General features: G+C 43.9%; 1 protein-coding gene across 1 annotated transcript; it reads left to right on the top strand.

Annotated features, from left to right (window-relative positions):
* Positions 1 to 19,632: 19,632 nt before the first annotated feature.
* On the top strand, positions 19,633 to 20,223 carry LOC122654547. The gene has a single exon (XM_043848678.1). The coding sequence runs from the start codon at positions 19,633 to 19,635 to the stop codon at positions 20,221 to 20,223; it is 591 nt and encodes a 196-aa protein (XP_043704613.1).
* Positions 20,224 to 20,539: the final 316 nt, after the last annotated feature.

The following is a 20,539-nucleotide window of genomic DNA, read 5'->3' as shown; positions in this document are numbered from 1 at the left end:
GCTCTATTTAAGGTAAGTGGGGCTTAGGGTCCATTTGCTTGGGCAAGAAATAGAAATAAACTCATTCTTGGGTCAAATAAGTTAAATGGGTCATTAAGTCAAATGGGTCATTTAAGTTAAATGGGTCACTTTAAGTTAAATGAGTTACCCAAGTTAAATGGGTCACTTTAAGTTAAATGGTTCACCCAAGTTAAATGGGTCACTTTAAGTTAAATGGGTCATTAAGCCAAATGGATCATTTAAGCTACATGGGTCACTTTAAGTTAAATGGGTCACTTTAAGTTAAGTAGGTCAATCCATTAGTTCTAAATAGGAAAGATGTCTATCAAAGGGGGTCTATTAAAGGATGGAGTCCACATAATATGGGATCATAAATCCCTCATACATTTCCTGAGGTAAGTGGGACCCACAAGTAAAATATTCCCTACTCAAGTAAAATAGCCCGGACGGTCCAAACCTTGACCCGCACTTCGAGGACATCAAGGAAAAAGATAAATAAATAAGTCAAGGGCTAGAACTTACTTCTCCATTATCATGGTTTGTCCCCCATGACCCCAAATAGTTTCCTCCACAGGCAAACCCATACTGTGGTCAATAATTTTGTAGCTGGGTTTGACCACCAGTGAGAACAGCTCACCAGCATACATGGCAGCGATAACTACACGTCACGGGTAAGAAATAATAATTAATTATAATTCCGATTGCGGGTGTAACATCCCCCCCACCTTACAAGAAATTTTGTCCCCCAAATTTGAGGCAGCTAGGGTCTCAAGGGATAAGGGCTGTTGGATAACAACATCCTTAGTCACCCACATCTTAAACTAAGTCAAAGGTCGGGTCAAGATGAGGCAGTGCCTACATGGCGTAGCAAGTCAGGTTCTACAATTCCCTTTTTCCTTATAGGGTCACATTACCACAGGGGTATGGTTCATAATAACCCTAGGTTCCATTGGGCTAAGAGTCAGTGGTTACAATACTCTAGAGGTAACATAAGGCTTTACACACTAAACTAAGCCATAATAAACAAAAGTTCTCTAGGTCTTCTAGATCAGGTGAAGCAAAAGCTTGATGAGTCGATCTGAGCATTCGTCTCTCGTTTCAATAAAGAATCTTTGGACATCAAGGATTTGGATGAGGCCACGGCCCACACGGCGATGACCAATGGTCTCACAGATATGGACCTCATCAAAGACTTAGCCTGAAAGTCGACGAAGAACATGGCCGAGCTCCTGGAGAGGTGTAACGAGTTCGCAAACATGGTGGAGGTGCTCCAAGCCCGGAAAGGGAATGAAGGTAAGGCCGAGAAGAAAAGGTCGACGACCGATGATCGCAAAGATGAAAAGCGACCTAAGACCGACCGTCGAGCTGAGAGAACCGACCGAGCTCAGAGCCCCGAGTACACTCCACTGAATACCTCGCGTAAGGAGATTTTGATGCAAATACAGGACGACAGGTACATCCGTCGACCCCGACCGATGCAAGCCGGGTCATCCCAAAATCCCAACAAGTATTGTCAATTCCACAAGGACACCGGTCACGACACCGAGGATTGTTATCAGCTGAAAAGAGATATCGAAGAGCTAATCAAGGCAGGGCACCTGAAGCGATATGTCAATGGAAGTCGAGAAGAGCGTGGGGGTCGACGACCCGAGGATCGCGATAGGAGAAAGACTGAGCCGAGGATGGAAGGCCGAAGGGCTGAACACGACGAGCCCAAGGACTGAACCAAAGGGAAAGCTGATGGATCCAGGCCGAGCAATGACAAGGGAGCCCCCTATTTGAGTTAAAATAAAATCGCAAGCATACGGGTCAATCGTAGCTATGGGTCAAACACGAGGAGATATACGTCACTCTATTTAACTAATCTTAAAAGTAATGCAAAGTGAACCAAATTTCTTAAATTACTAAATTAATGGTAATTAAACTAACGGATCCTAACTCACAAGCATCTAACAAATTAAGCATCTATGGGATTAAGTTGGCGTTCTAACACATGAACATCTAACCTATCAAACTAACGTAAATTGGGAGTAATTAAAAATAAAATCCGATACTACCAAGTTGGAAGTAATAAAAATGCAGCCACACATCCATATCCACATAAACAAAATAACCACATAAACAAAGTAATCAATAAGAAAAATAAAAGAAATAGAGGGAGAAGAAGAAGAAGGAGAAGAAGAGAATGAGATTGAGAGTTTAGAGAATGCAAACCTAGGTGTGCTTGAACCGGATTAATCGAAGAAGCTTGAATGAATACTTGCATGAACTTACCATGGCCTCCTCTTCTAAATCTCCAAGTCTTGTCATCAACATAGGAGCTTAGACTAGGAAGCTTTAAACTAAAACTATTACAACCATATTGAAGACATTAAAGCATAAACTAATCCTATTACAACCATTAACTAATCTTATGAAAGCAAAATTACGAACTTGAAAGAGCTAATCTTATGAAATCAAACTAAGAACTAAAGCCAAAAATAGGAGAAGAAGAAAAAATTTCACTAAGTGAATGAACTAAAAACTACACTAAAAACTGAATTAAAATTGAACTAGAAACTAACTAAAAACTGAACTAAAAACTAACTTGTTACAACCCAAAGGGCAAGGGGTATTTATAAGGGGAAGAGAGGAGAAGAGAGAAAAGGGAAGTGTAGGAGAAATATTCCCTAAGAAAAGAGAATATTCCCTTCTCCTTCCTCGTTTACAATGCCTTGAATCCTAAGAAAGAAGAAAAAAATAGAAAGAAGAAGAAGAGAAGATTGTTTACATAGACCTTCTATTTTTAGAAAAGTAAATTTCTAATTCTAACTTGTGTTTCCTTTTCTTTGTAGATATCTTCTCCAAGCAATAAAATCAAAGTATCTTTGATTTTTCAACCTTCCACAGATGAGAAAATATCTTTCAAAATAAATCTATCCCAAGTAGAATTCCAGAAGTGCCCTTAGAAAGTTGGAGGAGAGAGAGAGTGATGACTACGATTTCACTCATAATTAATGAAATGCCAAATCTGTCCTTCAAAAAACGTGGAGCATGGGGTGGTTATATAGGCCTCACCATTGTGTTCCTTGTGAAAAATCACCCAAAATAGACCCAAATTTTGTCCAATTCGGAGTTGGGGAGCCCAAGATATCTCAAGTTGAAGTTGGACTGTCCAAAGCCTTCCAAATGGAATCTTTCGGGTACAGTAAAGTAACTTTTGATAATTGCGTTAAGGCCCTTGAAATCCGAACTTCCGCTTCACTCTGTCCCCGTCCGACTGTCAATAATTATAAATAAACCCCTACAGACCATTTTCGCGCGTCGTTACGGAAACGGCCATAACTTCTTCGTTTCAACTCGGAATCAAGTGTCGTTTGAACCGTTACGAAGCTGACTCGATGGGCTATGCATCCATACTATTAACACCTTTAAAAAGCTTAAAAACATCTCCTTAGCATCATCTCCTCCATTTTCACAATAATCCACCTAAACCCTAAAAAGCACAAGAAAGCACCGAGTAACTCTATCCAATGTGGTAAAATGTATGCTTTATGCCCTAAGATTTCACACATAAATGTGCTCATCAGATTCCCCCACACTTGAACGTTACTTGTCCTCAAGTAAAACAAAAGATAAACTAACCTAGAATGCAAAAAATCCTAACTCAGCATGTGCAACAAGCCTTTGAACCCCTAGGTTATCCCTAGTGGACGAGTTGTGTCTTGTGGGTGTTTGCAGTGAATATACACCCAAAATTCAATTGTAAATGAATGCTGTAAATTTTAATTATGGCATAAGTAGGACAGTGCACATAATCCCAAAAAGTGTTCAACTAAAGATCAAGGAGCCAAGGGTTCCCCCACACTTGAATTTTATCACCCCACATCAATTCAAGTAACAAGCATGCATCAAGTTCAAGGGATCTCCTCATATTTTCTGAACACCACTCACCTTCAAGTAAACCCCCCATAGCATCGATGGAACCAAAGACTTAGGCATTGAGTATTGTTGACCATAGTTTTTTTTTTTTCAGGCATTAAGGCAAAAGTTTTTTTCTTTCTCAACCACAAACTCTATTTCTACTTCACTACTGTTCTCTGAATGACATGCTGGAGTATACACCAGACACCCAAATACTTGGTTGCTTTGCTTTTTGCATATATCCATAAGACATTGAGACATTGATGAAAAGTTTTTTTTTTGAGTTTCCTTCCAAGGAATTTCGATCAAGTCACCCTGCTTCATGAGGCACAGTGCCCTGTCTAGTCCCAAGGAATTCCACTTTCTTTTTCCTTCTTTTTTTTTTTTTTTTCATTCACTTCTACTTTCATGCCTTGCCTTGCCACAAACAAATTGGTCTCAACTACTAGCCAAAAGATCAAAGGGTCCGTAAAACACATAGAGGAATCTAGCCATCAAATGAAATAACGCTCATATTTTCATACTCAATCCCCATCACCGGATACAAACCAACTACTGTCCTTAAAAAGGGATTTTTTTATTATTTCGCATGCTAGGACAACTAATTCCCTCTCTCTCTCGTTTTGCAATCAAAGAGACATGCACAAAACCAAACTATTGCTATAATCAAAATTCACCAATTAAGCCCAACATCCCCCCCACACTTAATTCATGCAGTGTCCTCAATACATGCATAAAAAAAAAAATAAGGACAAGGGAGGAGATGAAGGGGCTTACCAAATATAATCAACAAAGAGGATCATGAAGAGTCATGAGCTCTACAAAAAGTGCTAGGAGCAGTAATAGAAATCTCAATCCATGGCCAGTAAATGGAGAAATAGCTTCAAAACCAGAAAACACTCGACCATGAATTTTAGTAAAGCGAGAAATAATACAAAAGTTAAGCACAACTGAGAAATATCCAATAGAAAAATCTGTCCTCATGGGACAATGTTAGTCATAATGCCTTTCAAGCATATTTCCATGATCCTTATTTGGCAAACCAAGTTATGCAAAGAGCGGATAGTTGTATTGCTAGGATTGATTTGAGTAAACCTCCAATTTTTAATGATTATTTAGGTGAGGTTATTAATAATCCTTTTTATGATTATTGTGATCCATTTTTGGTTGGTATTTCAAAGAATGATAGGTGTTCTACATTGCAAATGGGTGAGAAGGGAAGGATTTATGGCCTGAGTTTTATTACCTTCATTTTTCAATGTCCCATGAGGACTGATTTTTCTATTGGATATTTCTCAGTTGTGCTTAACTTCCGTATTATTTCTCGCCTTACTAAAATTCATGGTCGAGTGTTTTCTGATTCTGAAGCTATTTCTCCATTTACTGGCCATGGATTGAGATTTCTATTGCTGCTCCTAGCACTTTTTGTAGAGCTCATGACTCTTCATGATCCTCTTTGTTGATTATATCTGGTAAGCCCCTTCATCTCCTCCCTTGTCCTTATTTTTTTCTTTTATGCATGCATTGAGGACACTGTATGAATTAAGTGTGGGGGAGATGTTGGGCTTAATTGGTGAATTTTGATTGTGGCAATAGTTTGGTTTTGTGTATATGTCTCTTTGATTGCAAAACGAGAGAGAGAGATAGGGAATTAGGTGTCCTAGCATGTGAAATAATAAAAAATCCATTTTCAAGGACGGTAGTTGGTTTGTATCCGGTGATGGGGATTGAGTTTGAAAATATGAGCGTTATTTCATTTGATGGCTAGATTCCTCTATGTGTTTTATGGACCCTTTGATCTTTTGGCTAGTAGTTGAGACCAATTTGTTTGTGGCAAGGCAAGGCATGGAAGTGGAAGTGAATGAAAAAAAAAAGAAAAAGAAAAAAAACAAGGAACAGAAAAGAAAGTGAAATTCTTTGGGATTAGACAGGGCACTGCGCCTCATGAAGCAGGATGACTTGATCGAAATTTCTTGGAAAGAAACTCAAAAAACGCTTGCATTAATGTCTCAATGTCTTATGGATATATGCAAAAAACGAAGCAACCAAGTATTTGGGTGTCTGGTGTATGCTCCACCATGTCATTCAGAGAACAATAGTGGAGTAGAAATAAAGTTTGTGGTTGAGAAAGAAAAAACTTTTGCCTTAATGCTTGAAAAAAAAAAAAAAGTATGGTCAACAATACTCAATGCCTAAGTCTTTAGTTCCATCGATGCTATGAGGGGTTTACTTGAAGGTGAGTAGTGTTCAGAAAATATGAGGAGATCCCTTGAACTTGATGCATTCTTATTACTTGAATTGATGTGGGGTGATAAAATTCAAGTGTGGGGGGAACCTTTGGCTCCTTGATCTTTAGTTGAACATTTTTTGGGATTATGTGCATTGTCCTACTTATGCCATGATTAAAATTTGTAGCATATATTTACAATTGAATTTTGGGTGTACATTCACTGCAAACACCCACGAGACAAAACTCGTCCACTAGGGGTAACTTAGGGGTTTAAAGGCTTGTTGCACATGCTAAGTGCAACCTTGATTCCTACGAAAGTGAGTTAGGATTTTCTGCATTCTAGGTTAGTTTTTCTTTTGCTTTACTTGAGGACAAGTAACGTTCAAGTGTGGGGGAATCTGATGAGCACATTTATGCATGAAATCTTAGGGCATAAAGCATATATTTTACCACATTGGACAGAGTTACTCGATGTTTTCTTGTGCTTTTCAGGGTTTAGGTGAATTCTTGTGAAATGGAGGAGATGATGTTAAGGAAATATTTTTAAGCTGTTTAGAGGTGTTAATGGCTTGGATGCGTAGCCCATCGAGTCAGCTTCGCAACGGTTCAAACGGCACTTGATTCCGAGTTGAAACGAAGAAGTTACGGCCGTTTCTGTAACGAAGCACGAAAATGGTCTGCAGGGGTTTATTTATAATTATTGACAGTCGTCCGGGGATAAAGTGAAGCGAAAGTTTAGATTCCGGGAGCCTTAACGCAATAACCAGAAGTTATATTTCCTGTACCCGAAAGATTTCATTTGGAGGGCTCTGGACAGTCCAACTTCAACTTGAGATATCTTGGGCTCCCGAACTCCAAATTGGACGAAATTTGGGTCTATTTTGGGTGATTTTTCGCAAAGAACACAATGGTGAGGCCTATATAAGCACCCCATGCTCTAATTTTTCTGAAGGACAGAATGGGTATTTTATTTATTCTTGAAGGAATCCTAGTCATCACCCTTACTCTCTCTCTCCTCCAACTTCTCAAGGGCACTTCTGGAATTCTACTTGGGATAGATTTATTTTGAAAGATATTCTCTCGCCTATGAAAGGTTGAAAAGTCAAAGATGCTTTGATTTTATTGCTTGGAGAAGATATCTACAAAGAAAATGAAGCACTTGTTAGAATTGGAAGTTTACTTTTCTAGAAATAGAAGGTCTATGTAAATAATCTTCTCTTCTTTTTCTTTCTAATTTTTTTTTTTCTTAGGATTCAAGGCATTGTAAAAGAGGAAGGAGAAGAGAATATTTCTCATACAGTTCCCTCTTCTCTCTTCTCCTCTCTTCCCCCTATAAATACCCCTTGCCCTTTGGGTTGTAACAAGTTAGTTTTTAGTTCAATTTTAATTCAGTTTTGAGTGTAGTTTTTAGTTCAATTAATTAGTGAAATTTTGTCTTCTCTTCTTCTAGTTTTTGGCTTTCTAAGTTCTAGTTTGATTTTATGCTTTCAATTCCATGGTTGTAATGCTTTTGATTCATACTTTAATTTTATGTCTTCAATATGGTTGTAATAATTCTAGTTTAGTTTCAAGCTTCCTAGTCTAAGTTCCTATGTTGATGACAAGAATTGGGGGTTTAGAAGAAGAAGCCATGGTACGTTTATTCAAGTATTCATGCAAGCAAGTTCAATCCGGTTTAAGCACATCAAGGTATCTCATTCTCTAAGCCCTTAATCTCATTCTCCATCTCCTCTATCTCTCTCTATCTTCTTCTTCTTCTCCCTCTATTTCTTTTAATTTTTTTTATATGGTTGTGGTATGTGGATGCACTTTTATTCCCTTATTTCTTTTTATGTGGTTATGAAGTGTGGCTGCATTTTTTTTATTCCTTCCAATTTACGTTAGTTTGATAGGTTAGATGCTCATGTGTTAGGGCGCCAACTTAATCCCTTAAGTTTGTTAGATGATTATGAGTTAGGATGCATTAATTTTCATTAGTTTGATTAGTTTAATTTAACACTTTAATTTGGTTCACTTTGCATTACTTTTAAGTTAGTTAAATAGAGTGGTGTATATCTCCTCGTGTTCGACCTGTAGCTACGATTGACCCGTACGCTTGCGGTATTATTTTAACTCAAACATTAGCCACGAGGGCTTTCGCATACAATACACCCTGAGATTCAAGTTTCCAGCCTCCAACAATGAGGCCGAGTATGAAGCCCTCCTAGCTGGACTCTGAGTCAGTAAAGCTATAGGGGTCGACCGGCTAAAAGTACGAAGCGACTCCCAACTAGTGGTTAACCAAGTCAACAGTGAGTACGAAGCCAAAAATGAAAGAATGATAGCATACCAGAGCCGAGCCCGAGCATTGATCTCCGAGCTCGAGCACTTCGAGATGGCCCGAGTACCGAGGCAAGAGAATGCTGTGGCTGACTCACTTTCATGACTAGCCGAGGCCGACCTCCCAAATCTGAGCCGATCAGTCTACATTGAAATTCTAGAAAATCCATCTCTGCAAGAAGAAAGTGTGAAGCACATTGAAGAAGACGGGCCGACCCGGATGGACCTAATAATTAATTATCTAAAGAATGATCAACTCTCGAAAAAATGAGATGAAGCAAGGAAAGTCAAAATCCGAGCCACGAAGTACACAATGATCGACGACGTATTGTATAAGAGAGCTATCTCGGCTCCTCTTCTCCGGTGCCTCGGACCGAAAGGGGTTGAGTACGCCTTGGCCGAGGTACACGAAGAAATATGCGGGAGCCACATGGGGGGCCGAGCATTAGCATACAAGATACTTCGGCAGGGATTCTACTGGCCGAGAATGCAAGAAGAAGCTATGAAGTATGTGAAGACATGCGAGAAGTGTCAGCTATTCACACCAGTTCCGAGCCGACCGGCGACGAAGCTGACCTCGATGCCGAGCCCAATTCCTTTCGCCATGTGGGGGATGGATATTCTCGGAGACTTTACCCCGGCATCTGGAAATAAAAAATACTTGGTCGTTGCCATCGACTACTTCACCAAGTGGGTCGAGGCATAGCCCCTGGCCACCATCACTGAGAAGAACATGGAGAAATTCTTTCGAGACAAGGTTATCTATCGGGCTACCCAAAGTGCTCATCACTGACAATGGTGCGCAATCCAACAATCCAAGCTTCTGAGAGTTCTGCAAGTACTTTTAGATAGATTTTTGTTCAGTGTCGATAGCTCATCCGCAAGCTAATGGACAAGTAGAAGTGTCGAACCGAACACTGCTAGTGGGGATCAAGATTGGATGAGGCCAAAGGAAGGTGGGTGGAAGAGCTCCAGAGCGTCCTTTGGGCCTATCGGACGACAATAAGAACACCCACGGGAGAAAGCCCATTCCGCTTAGCATACGGCACTGAAGCCCTCACCCCTGTGGAGGTCAAGGCCTCGTCGTATCGAGTGCTCAACTTTGACGAGAAGACGTATGAAGACGGACTGAGGGCCAATCTTGATTTCCTCGATGAAGTCCGAGAGAATGCTTTGCTTCGGAACACAACTTACCAACAGAAGAAGGCAACGTACTATGACTCGAGAGTAAAGGAGCGGCATTTTTGCCAAGGAGGCCTCATCCTCAGAAAGCTCAGCGAGTCCCAGCCAAGGCAGCAAGGGAAGTTAGCACCAAATTGGGAAGGACCGTATATAGTCTCCAAGTAAATTCGCCCAGGGATGTATCGCTTGCAGACTCCGGGGGGCAAGAAGGTACCAAGGCCTTGGAACTCAAAAAATCTGAAGAAATTTTTTCAATAAGTAATTTGTTCAGCTCGGCTCAGTCCAAACACCTATATTTTCAGCCTCGGCCTCGACTTTGTTTGGTTCAGCTCAGATGTCCCTTTCAGTTTGAAAATCAATAAATTGAGATTCTCCTCCATTCTTAGTTTGTTTTGAGTCTAAAACATGCCGAGTCATAAGACCAGTCCTCATAGACTGGCCAACGTTGAAGACCGACCCTCATAGGTCGGCAGTCAAGTCATAAGACCAGTCCTCATAGACTGGTCGACGTTGAAGACCAACCCTCATAGGTCGGCAGTCGAGTCATAAGACCAGTCCTCATAGACTGGCCGATGCCAAAGATCGATCCTCATAGATTGGCGATCATGTCATAAGACCAATCCTCATAGGTTGGCTGACCACAAAGACTGACCCTCATAGGTCGGCAATAAAGTTATAAGACCAACCCTCATAGGTTGGCTGAAGACAAAGATCGACCCTCATAGGTCGGCAACAAGATTATAAGACCAACGCTCATAGGCTGGTTGACCCATGAGGCTATTCATGAGTTAGCCATCTCAGTACCGACCACGACGGCTGAGCATATGTTCGCTCGCAGTAAAATAAAAAATTACCCAAGGCAAGGAGCTCGGCTGATTGGATGGCTCGGATCAACAATCCCACACCAACGCCAGAGACAGCAGCCGAGCCGAACTGATAACTTATGCTAGAAAATTTGCCAAGTGTTTAACCTCGGCCGAGAACTCGACCTCGGCCTCGCACCTTGACCTCGGCCGAGGGGTCAGACCGACTGCTCAGCCGTAGTGCTCGGATATAGGAACAACGTTAACAAAATAGAAAAAAGGAGAATTATCGGGCTCAAACACTTAGATGAATTTGGAGAAAAAAGATGTTGCATTCATTAAAAGCCGAAAGCTCGACACGGTACAAAAAGGAGCCATTCGGCTTGGTACATACAAAAAAAAAGAAGGAAAGAAAAAGAGCATTTAAACCCTGAGCACGGGGACATATACATCAATAGTGAAAGAGAAAAAACTTCAGAGTAGGACATTCTCGGTGGTATCCTCGGCCAGGCCTTCGACAACGTCCTCGACGGCGCGTCTGGCAAGGGATTCCTTTAGGACCTCTGTAGGGGAAGATGGCTCGACCGACGGAGTAAGCGCGGTCGAAACCGGCTATACGACTTCCACCCCATCCTCTTCGCCCAACTCTTCTTTGACCACGGTGGCTGTGTCCACTTCAAAGCGAGAGAGATTGAGGTTGGGAAAAGCCACCTTGAGCTCGACAAGGAGGTCAACTCGGCCTTCGTCGTAACCCTCGGCGTACGAAGGCTTCCTCAGGCCGTGACACACCTCGATAAACTTCTCTGACATGAGGTACTCGTCCACCACTTTGGTCCAAGCACATGTAAGGTCGGCCGCGGCTTGCTTCTTCGCTTCCTCTAGTTCGGCCTTCAAAGCCTGCTTTTCCTTCTCGTGCAGAGACCAGAGGGAACTTACCTCGTCTTGGGCAACCTTAAGGTCGGCCTTGGCCTTCTTAAGTTTTACCTCGGCCTCTCGGCGCGCCTGGATGGCATTGCGGGCCTCCTTTCAGGCCTGCTTGCTCTAAACTTTCAGAGAGGCGTTCTCATTCAGAACTCGCTCGAACCAAAGCATTGCCTCGACCGCCTTAGAAAAAACCTGAGAAAGCAGGCCGAGCATGGGTGAGGTCGGGCCTAAAGTGAAAAAAATTGCTCGGCATGAAAAGACAAAGACTCACCATGTTGAAATCTTGACAAAGTGTGGAGAGGAGCTCGGGGTCTGAGAGCTCCTTCAGCATGGCCTTGTCCTTGGGGATCTGACCCACGTCGAGCCACTCCTTGGCATGAGCGATCGAGGTCAGAGCCGAGTCCCCGGGGAAGAGGTGCCAGGGCGGTCGAATGGAGACGTTGCTGGCTGAGGGCCTCCCTAAAGCCAATCGAGCAATGTTCATGCCCATGGCGACCCCAGGGGGGTTGGCCCTCGAGGTGTTGAAGGAGAGCTTGTGCCACTTGGTCTCCCTCGGAGGGCTTTGGTTGCCTGGGTCCCTTTTGGACTTATCTCTCTTCGTAGGGCTAACGTCACCCTTACTCGTCTCGGCCTGGAGGCCAACCACTGTTTCCTTCAAGCTCGGCATGGTAGCCTTGCCCTTTCAAGGCTTAGAGGTCCCCGCTTTCAACTTGCCCTTATTGGCAGCCTTCTTCCTACGCTCTTCGACGAGCTCGACCTTGAGCCAAGCCGGGTCCATCAGGGGGATGTGGCCGACCACTATAAAAAAGTAGAGTCAAAATAAATTTGAAAAGTAGGGCAAGAAGCAAGCTCGGCTCAGACTCGTTACCAGGGGTCAGATTCTACCTCTGAAGAAAGCCCTCATCCTGAAGTTGCAGGACGTCAAGGGGTTGCACTGACAGATCAGGTCATACGAGGCATGCTCATACTCGTTAAGGGGTAGAACCCTATTGACATAACTCATCTTTATTTCCTTCCACTTGGCTCGAAAGGGACAGTTCGGGATGGAGGCAAAAAAGAATCGAGGTTTCTAGTACTTATTGGAGGTCGGCACCCGGTCCAGGAACTTGTACTTGTCCAGCGCAGAGCAATTTTGCTTTCGACGGGTAAAATAAAACCACCCCTTCTCGGTGGACTTCTTCAGGTAGTAGAGCCGAGAAAAGAGATTCACGATCGCAGCTCGGTCCATCTGACGGAAGAAAACGTGGAAGCCATACATCAGCAACCATGCGTTCGGCGTCAGCTGACCCGGGGAGAGATGGAAGCGGTCTAAGATTTGGTCCACCAATGAAAGCACCGGGAACTTGAAGGCATACCTAAAGGCGATCTCATATAGAGCTACCTCACCGGGCCGAATGAAGCAGGCCATCTCTCCCGGATTGGGAGCTCAGAGCTGGATGTCGTCGGGGATGGCGTAAATCGCCCTAAATCGTTGGAGGTCAGTCTCGATGACCGTGCTCTCAACCGTGCCAACACTCCCTCAGCGAGCTCAGGGGCATTTGTAGATGAGTCAATCGAGCCGACCCCTCCTCCAAAAGATCTCTCTTTGCTCGATTCTTCATCGTCCTTCGAGGACGATCCCGAGCTCTCTGCTCAATCTTCGGCAATAGGCTGAGGCTCAAGGCCGAACTCTATGGGGATTGGGGCTTCCTCGTCGTCCCCTTAATGGGGTTCCACCGCAGGGGGTTCATCCGAGGTCGAGCCCAACAGGTTTACAAAGGGAGAGTAGGTGGAGAGCTCTCAGCTCGGACTCGCGCCCTCACCCACCCTAGCGAGCACTTCGCCCTCGCGACCACTACCAACTGAAATAATGGGCAGAGAGGACTTACTGGTTGATGAAGCTTCAAAGATGAACCAAACACAAAGCAAGCTAGAAGGCTAAGGACGCCGAGCACTTGACGACCCGAAGACTCTAAGCTAGCCAAACACTCTAAGATTTGAAACAGTGGAGAAAAAGAAAAGAAAGGGCGCCTATTTATAGCCATTAAACCCCTGAGATCTAACGACCGAGAACATTTCAGAGAAGGGGATCCAATGGTCCAGATCCTGCTCTGGTTCGAATTCCTGAGCACCATAATGGCATCGAGTGATGTGGCACTGACACCCCAACTGTCAATCCGTACAACATCAAATCACCGAGGAAGAAGAGCTCGGACTAGGCCTCAAGAAGGAACAGTCAGTAAGTAAAGAGCTTATACTCATCAAGGCTGAGCCGACCCATGATGAGTGGGGGGCCTGTAATGAGACATAAAATCCCCAACCAACCAGAAGTTACCATGTGGATGTGCTAAGGCCGGGCATAGCAGAGCCGTGTAAGAACGGACCGAACCGTTCACCCGGAGAAAGGCAGCACTTCATTCCTCGCCTGGCTGAGCATCGAACCTAGCACTTATCCCACTGAGAACCAGGCCGAGCACCCGGTGCGCGACGTTACACCATGCATAGAGCAAGAAAATGATCTCCCCAGCTCAGGCCTGCCAAGCCCTGAGCCAAGCCCACACAGGTCGGCCATAGGCAGAGCGCTATGACTCAGCCGAGCTCCCGCATGATCGGAGGAAATTTCCATGCCCCATACACCGAGGCCGAGGCCGAGCATTGAGGCCACAGCCTCCCAAGGCCGAGCACTGAGGTCACGGTTGTCCGAGGCCGAGCCCTCTACAGAAACCTCAATAACGGTGCACCGGAGATCACCGAGCTATGTCAGCGTGTCCCGACAATCATGGGATACAAATCGGGTCGTAAGCCTGCACAGAATTGAACCACACTCCCATAAGGACTCTTACCTCATTAAGAGACCAACTCCGAAAATAACTCTCCACTCCGCTCCGCGTGGATGAGCCCTACCAATAGAGGACTCTTACCATACAAGGACTCCTCCAACCGCCTCATCTCATCCTATAAATACCCAGGTATAGAGCTCAAACTCTCATCTCACTTTTTACTAAGTTGTTATGCTGTTGCACTGGAGACCTGACTTGACGTTGGGGAGTCCTAGGCCGGAGCCACACCGGCTCTCTTACGCTCACTCGATTTTTTGTAGGCTCATCAGTGGGCGAACCGGGCGACGGAGGTTTTCACACGCAACACAAGACTGTTATGAGAATTAATAGAGGCATTCATTAAAGGTGGAAAGATATTGAGATCAGTGAGCCATCTATTAATATTTTTCAACGTTTGAAAAGGTTCAGGTTTTGTTTTTCCAAAAGTTTTCTTATTTTTAGTATCCCAAATGAAATAGCATATGATAATAAAGACCAAGAAGAACCAAGTTAGAGAGCTCTTATCAAGAGGTCCTCTATTAAGTAAATGAACACACAAAGCATGAATAGAAGAAAAGGAAAGGTATTCCGTTCTTAGGCCTAGGGGCCAGCTGCCCAGAAATGTTTAGCCAAAGGGCAAGATAGGAGAATGTGCCAAATAGACTCCTCATGATCTTCACACATAGCATAAATGTGGTTGATTGCCATCCACTTTGATAAAATTCCTCTTGTTGGTATGCTTGCATTTATAACACGCCAAAAAAAGATCTTAAACATAGGATTAATCGATAATTTCCAAAAAAAATTCCACCATTTGGTGCTTTTTCATAAATTGTATCGTACATTCTATAGTTATTTATAGGGTCTACTAACTAACCCAAATCGCACACGTGAAGTGGTTATTTCTACAACCAAGTTGCTTTCCCAGCTGTCAAACCCCTAATTAATTCTTTAATTTTTACTAAGCCATATTATAGTCCTTTGTCCACGTTGGATTCTTTGTAACCTTTGCTGTTCTCCTCTCTTGTATAGTTGATGTGGATTGCATTGTTGGGTCTTTTTAAGCCTCTATTACAACATCAACATCTTCAATCTCTTCTTTTGCAGCTATGTCATTCCTTGACTTGCTTATGATGTTCTTTTGATCTATTGGACTGCCTATACAATCACAAGAATCACATTTATCACATGTGATATTACACCTATACAGATTGATTTTATTCTTTCCCTGTTATTACAATTGCCTTACCATTCTTATCTTTCTTAATTAGTTGTATAAATATAACCTCTCATCAATGGAATAGATAATCATTTCCATATATCTTGATTACACTCTTAAAATGGTATCAACCTATTTCAGATCCTCCAAATCGTTCGCTTCCATCTACTTTTTTTTCTCTTTATTTTTCCCTCACCATGGTGCTGCCCAAGCTGCTGCTGCTCAGGCCATTGATGCCCAAGCTGCCACTGGCTTGTAGGGCGTGAATCCTCTTCCCGTTGCTGAGCTTGATGGTTCCTCACCATTTTTCTCCATCACTCTGACAACCTTGGCGCCATCCTGGTTACTCAGCCCCTCTAAGGCGACAATTATCCTACCTGGAGCCACACCATGCGCATGGCTCTTGAGGCCAAACTCAAGCTGGGATTCATCGATGGATCCATTCCCAAATCGGATGCCGCCTCCTCTAAGTTTCTCCAATGGACTCTTTGCAACAGCATGGTCCTTTCTTGGCTCGCTAATGCTCTTAACACCGATATTTTTCACAGTATCTTCTATGCTTCCTCGGCTCACGATGTTTGGTTCCACCTTCACAAATGTTTCTCTCAGAAAAATAGAATGAAGTAAAGATGCCATGTGAATTTACCTAGATTGGGGTTTTGGATAACTGATTCCAGAGTCCACTTCTGTACTAGCTTTGCTTTCATTTATGGGAAAAAGAATGTTGCCTGATCGTGTGGCCCTTGCGCCCATTGGGAGTGCACGAATTTACCACCCTACACTGTGAAATAAAAAAATACCGTCCATGTTGATGCCCTTGTGTTCATTCTCATTGACCTCCAAACTGGTGCAGGGGCCACAAGACCAAACATTGATCTCTTGCCCCTTAGTTTTTAGTGCTTAATGCTTAGACAGATAAGCATGTTATCAAGATTATTGCTATGCAATTTTTTAGTTTTTATGAGAATTAATATCAACTCAGCTACTTCTGTAATAGGGTTCTACCATTCGACTAGCATGAATCCATCTGGCTCAAAATCTCCATAAACATCTTACAAAAAGTAACATTCTGACATATGAAATATAGTAAAAGGTAGAAATATAAATGGTTCGAATACAAAACGGATATAGCACTACCCGCATTCGTGTCTATTTAACTTCTGGATGCATTAGAGGGGGTAAGGTTGCGGTCATTATGACCCTCCCCAGACCCCACAATGGAACCTTGTGCACTGGGTAAGTCCCTTTTTTTAATCTTATAGATAGCCCGAATCGGTGTATCGGGCTATCATTTCCTATGTAATCAAATTGACAAGAAGCAAAGAACAGCTACAACTTCTTCTTCTAACAATGAGGCTAGAACTATGTGAACTGGGTACGCTACCCTTTTTTTTTTTTCTTCTTATCTTATAGATAGTTCGAATCGGTGTATTAGGCTACCATTTCCTGTCTAATTAAATCGGCAGAAATCAAAGAGCAGCTATAACTTCTTTTTTTTTATTTTTGATAGGTATTATCAATTTATTCCAGGCATTTCCTGGCAGCGCGCAGAGGGTGTTGGTGAGTGGGTACTCGGATCATGCGCCGTTAGCGGTGGACTGCAGTGAAGTGCCTCGGCCAGCCAATGTTCCCTTTTGAATGAATCGGTTCTGGATAGAGCACACTGATTTCCAGGAGGTGGTGAGGTCATCGTGGGAGGAACCAGTGAGGGGCACGCCCATGTTTGTTGTTATGAAAAAGTTGAAGAGGTTGAAGGATCTGCTAAGGCAGTGGGCTAGATTGGCATTCCCTCATGTTGATCAGGAGGTGGAAAGGGCGAGTGCTTGCCTAGAAGAAATTCAGAATCAGATTGAGAATGTGGGTTTAGATGATGCTCTTTTGGAAAGGGAGGAGGCTGCGAGAAGGAAGCACGAGGAGGCAGTGGCGTTACAAGGGAAACTTTAGGCTGAGAAGTCTAGAGAGAAATGGCTGAAGCATGGGGATCGCTGTTCTAAGTTCTTCCACTTGCCAGCTAAGATACACAGGGCCAAGAGTGTCATTCGTGAGCTTCACACGGATGCGGGAGAGGTGGAGACTAATAGAGAATTGATAGGGCAGCGGGTGGTAAGTCATTTTGAAGGCTTTCATAAGGAAGGGATTTCTGTGCAGCATGTACATCTCCTATCAGAGATTCCAATGTTGGTTACTACAGCTGAAAATGATGTGCTTGTGGCGGTTCCCTCAGTAGAGGAGATCAAGCAGGTAGTGATGGACCTGGATCCCTCCAGCGCACCGGGCCCAGACGGCTTTCCAGGTACTTTTTTCAGAGTTTGTTGGGACATTGTGGGGCCAGAGGTGTGTAGGGCCATTCAGAATTTTTTTAAAGAAGGGATTGTCATGAAAGGAGTAAATTGTAATTTCCTGACCCTCATTCCCAAGGTGGAGAATGCAATGAAAGTGGGCCAATTTCGGCCAATATGCCTTGGAAATTTCTTCTTTAAGCTTATCCTTAAGATACTGGCAACTAGACTGACGCCTTTGCTACCAAAGTTGATTTCAGAAGAGCAGGGAGCATTTCAGAAGGGGAAAATAATTTTTACTAACATAGGGGTTGCATCAGAGTTGACAAATATGATGAAAGCAAAGTGCTTTGGGGGAAGCTTGGGGCTAAAGCTGGACGTGCAGAAGGCTTATGACACCTTGGAATGGAAATTCCTATTTGATGTGCTAAGGAAATTTGGTTTTCATGAAAGGTGGATTAAATGGGTGCATCAGATTCTGATTTCTACAAGGATTTCGGTTTTAATTAATGGTGGTCCGGTGGGGTTTTTTGGTGTGGAACGCGGGCTGCGTCAAGGGGATCTGCTCTCCCCAATGTTGTTCATCCTGGCGGAGGAAGTACTGTGTAGGGGATTGTAGGGGCTCAGGCAGAGGGGCTTTCTTAAGGGCATCCCAGGACCGCCGAAGGTGCACACCCCCTCTCATCTACTTTTTGCTGACGACCTTTTCATTTTCATAAATGCGGACTTATGAGGTGTAAAGAAGCTTAAGGGCTTCCTAGAGGAGTACCATGAGTACTCTGGACAGGCTTTCAACCTGGAAAAAAGTAAGTTGTTTTTGGGTGCAATGCCTCCTCTAAGGAAGCGGCGCATTAAGGAGGTCCTACAGGTACCAGTGTGCTCATTCCCTACCCGCTATCTAGGGGTACAGCTCTTTCAAGGCAGAGTGAAATGAGATTGGGTCCTTCCTTTGGTTGATAAAGTTAAAGAAAGGCTGGCAGGTTGGTAGGGTCGATTGCTCTCAATGGCAGAAAGGGTGGAATTGGTGAGGTCAGTTGTGTGCAACATGCCATTACATAACTTCTCTGTCTATTTGTGGCCAGCTTCTCTGGTGTCGTTAATGGAGAAATGGATACGTAATTTTATTTGGAATGGGGAGGCGATGGCGGCATGGGCCATCACAGTTAGGTGGGAGGCACTTTGTAAGCCTAGAGAGGAGGGAGGTTTGGGTATCCGCAGGTTAAAGGACATGAATCTAGCCCTACTGGCTAAGTTGAGCTGGTTCATTAAGACTGACAGTTCAGGGTTGGCAGCATATTTGAGAGGGAGGTTGGTGAAGTCAGATGGATCGCTACGCAGGCTGAAGTCCTCCTCCATTCTCCCTGGGTTGAGAAAAGTGTGGCCATTTATTGACAAAGCGGAATGTTGGATCATTGGGGATGGTTCCTCCATCAAGTTCTGGTATGATCGTTGGCTGGGGAATGATAAAATTGCGAATCTTATTGGGGATAATGTGCAAATTGATAGGAATTTGAGAGCCTATGTGGCGAACTTTATTCAAGAAGGGTGTTGGTGTCTGCCGACGGTGGTGTCAGCTCCTTTAGATGATGTCTGCAAACAAATAGTGGAAATAAAGCTGCCAACGTTGTGGAGGGAGGATAGGAGGATATGGTCCTTGACGGAATCTGGCCTGTTTATAGTGAAATCGGCTTGGGAAGGGCTCAGACGGAAGGGGGGAGTGAGAAGTTGGGTGGGTTTGGTGTGGTTTAAGGGGTTGCAGCCTCGTGTGTCAACGTTTGGCTGGCGGTTGGCATGGAGCAGCCTGCCAACTGATGACCAGGTAAGGAGGCGGCATGTGTACGTGGTTTCAAGGTGTGAGCTGTGCAGGAAAGCTCAGGAAACAATGCAACATTTGTTTCTTGAATGTGAGTTCAGCGTGGGTATTTGAACTGAGCTACTTATGGGGTTTGAGGTAAGGTGGGGGGGATTTCTGTCGATGGAGGAATTATTTTCTTGGTGGAGGAGGAAGGCAAGATCGGTCCTACTGCGCAAAGCATGGCTTCCTTTAGCAACTCTAATTCCTTACCATTTATGGAGGGAATGGAACAGACAGAGATTTGAGAATAGGGCTGGTTCACACAAGATGGTGGTCAAACAGGTGATAGCATCTTTGGCGGACTTTGCTGCTCTCAACCCTATTAATGTGAGATGGGTTTCTGAACTAATGCTATCAAGGGCACTGCACTTGAAGATAGTGCCATATTTGATGCAGAGGATTATTGAGCTGGGTTGGTCCTTCCCAGCCCAGGATGGGGTCAAAATGAATATAGATGGCTGTTCTCTTGGGAATCCAGGGTGTACAGGTGCGGGAGGCATTCTGCGGGACCATATGGGTAACCCCTGGAGATGCTTTGCGGTCTATGCAGGTGTGGGGACAAACTTCTATGCGGAGTTTGAGGCTTTCTTTATAGGAATCCACCATGCAATGGCCTTACGGATTCTTAACCTTTGGGTGGAATGCGATTCCATGGCAGTGGTGAGGTGCATAACTGGCCAGCATATTCCATGGATATTCCAACAAAGATGATGGCACTACAAGGGGTACCTAGATAGCACTACTTGGAGGATTACACACTGCTTCAGGGAGGTGAACACAGTGGTGGATGGGCTTGCACGACATGCAGGTACTACTACAACCAGCAATGTGTGGGACAGGCCCCCAAATTTTGTTATGAATGAAATTGAGTGGGATGCCCTAAAGAAACCGAGCTACAGATTTGTGTAATTTTTTTGTTTTTTATTGGTTAGGGGCGGTCGACTATGGGATATGCCATAAGTGGACCGGCTACCTGACATCTCTGTATTCCGTTTGATTGGGTTGAGTTTTTAATACACATTTGCTG

This window comes from Telopea speciosissima, chromosome 1, assembly GCF_018873765.1.
Source record: "Telopea speciosissima isolate NSW1024214 ecotype Mountain lineage chromosome 1, Tspe_v1, whole genome shotgun sequence".
NCBI lineage: Eukaryota > Viridiplantae > Streptophyta > Magnoliopsida > Proteales > Proteaceae > Telopea > Telopea speciosissima.
This window is presented reverse-complemented; position numbering and strand designations above follow the sequence as displayed.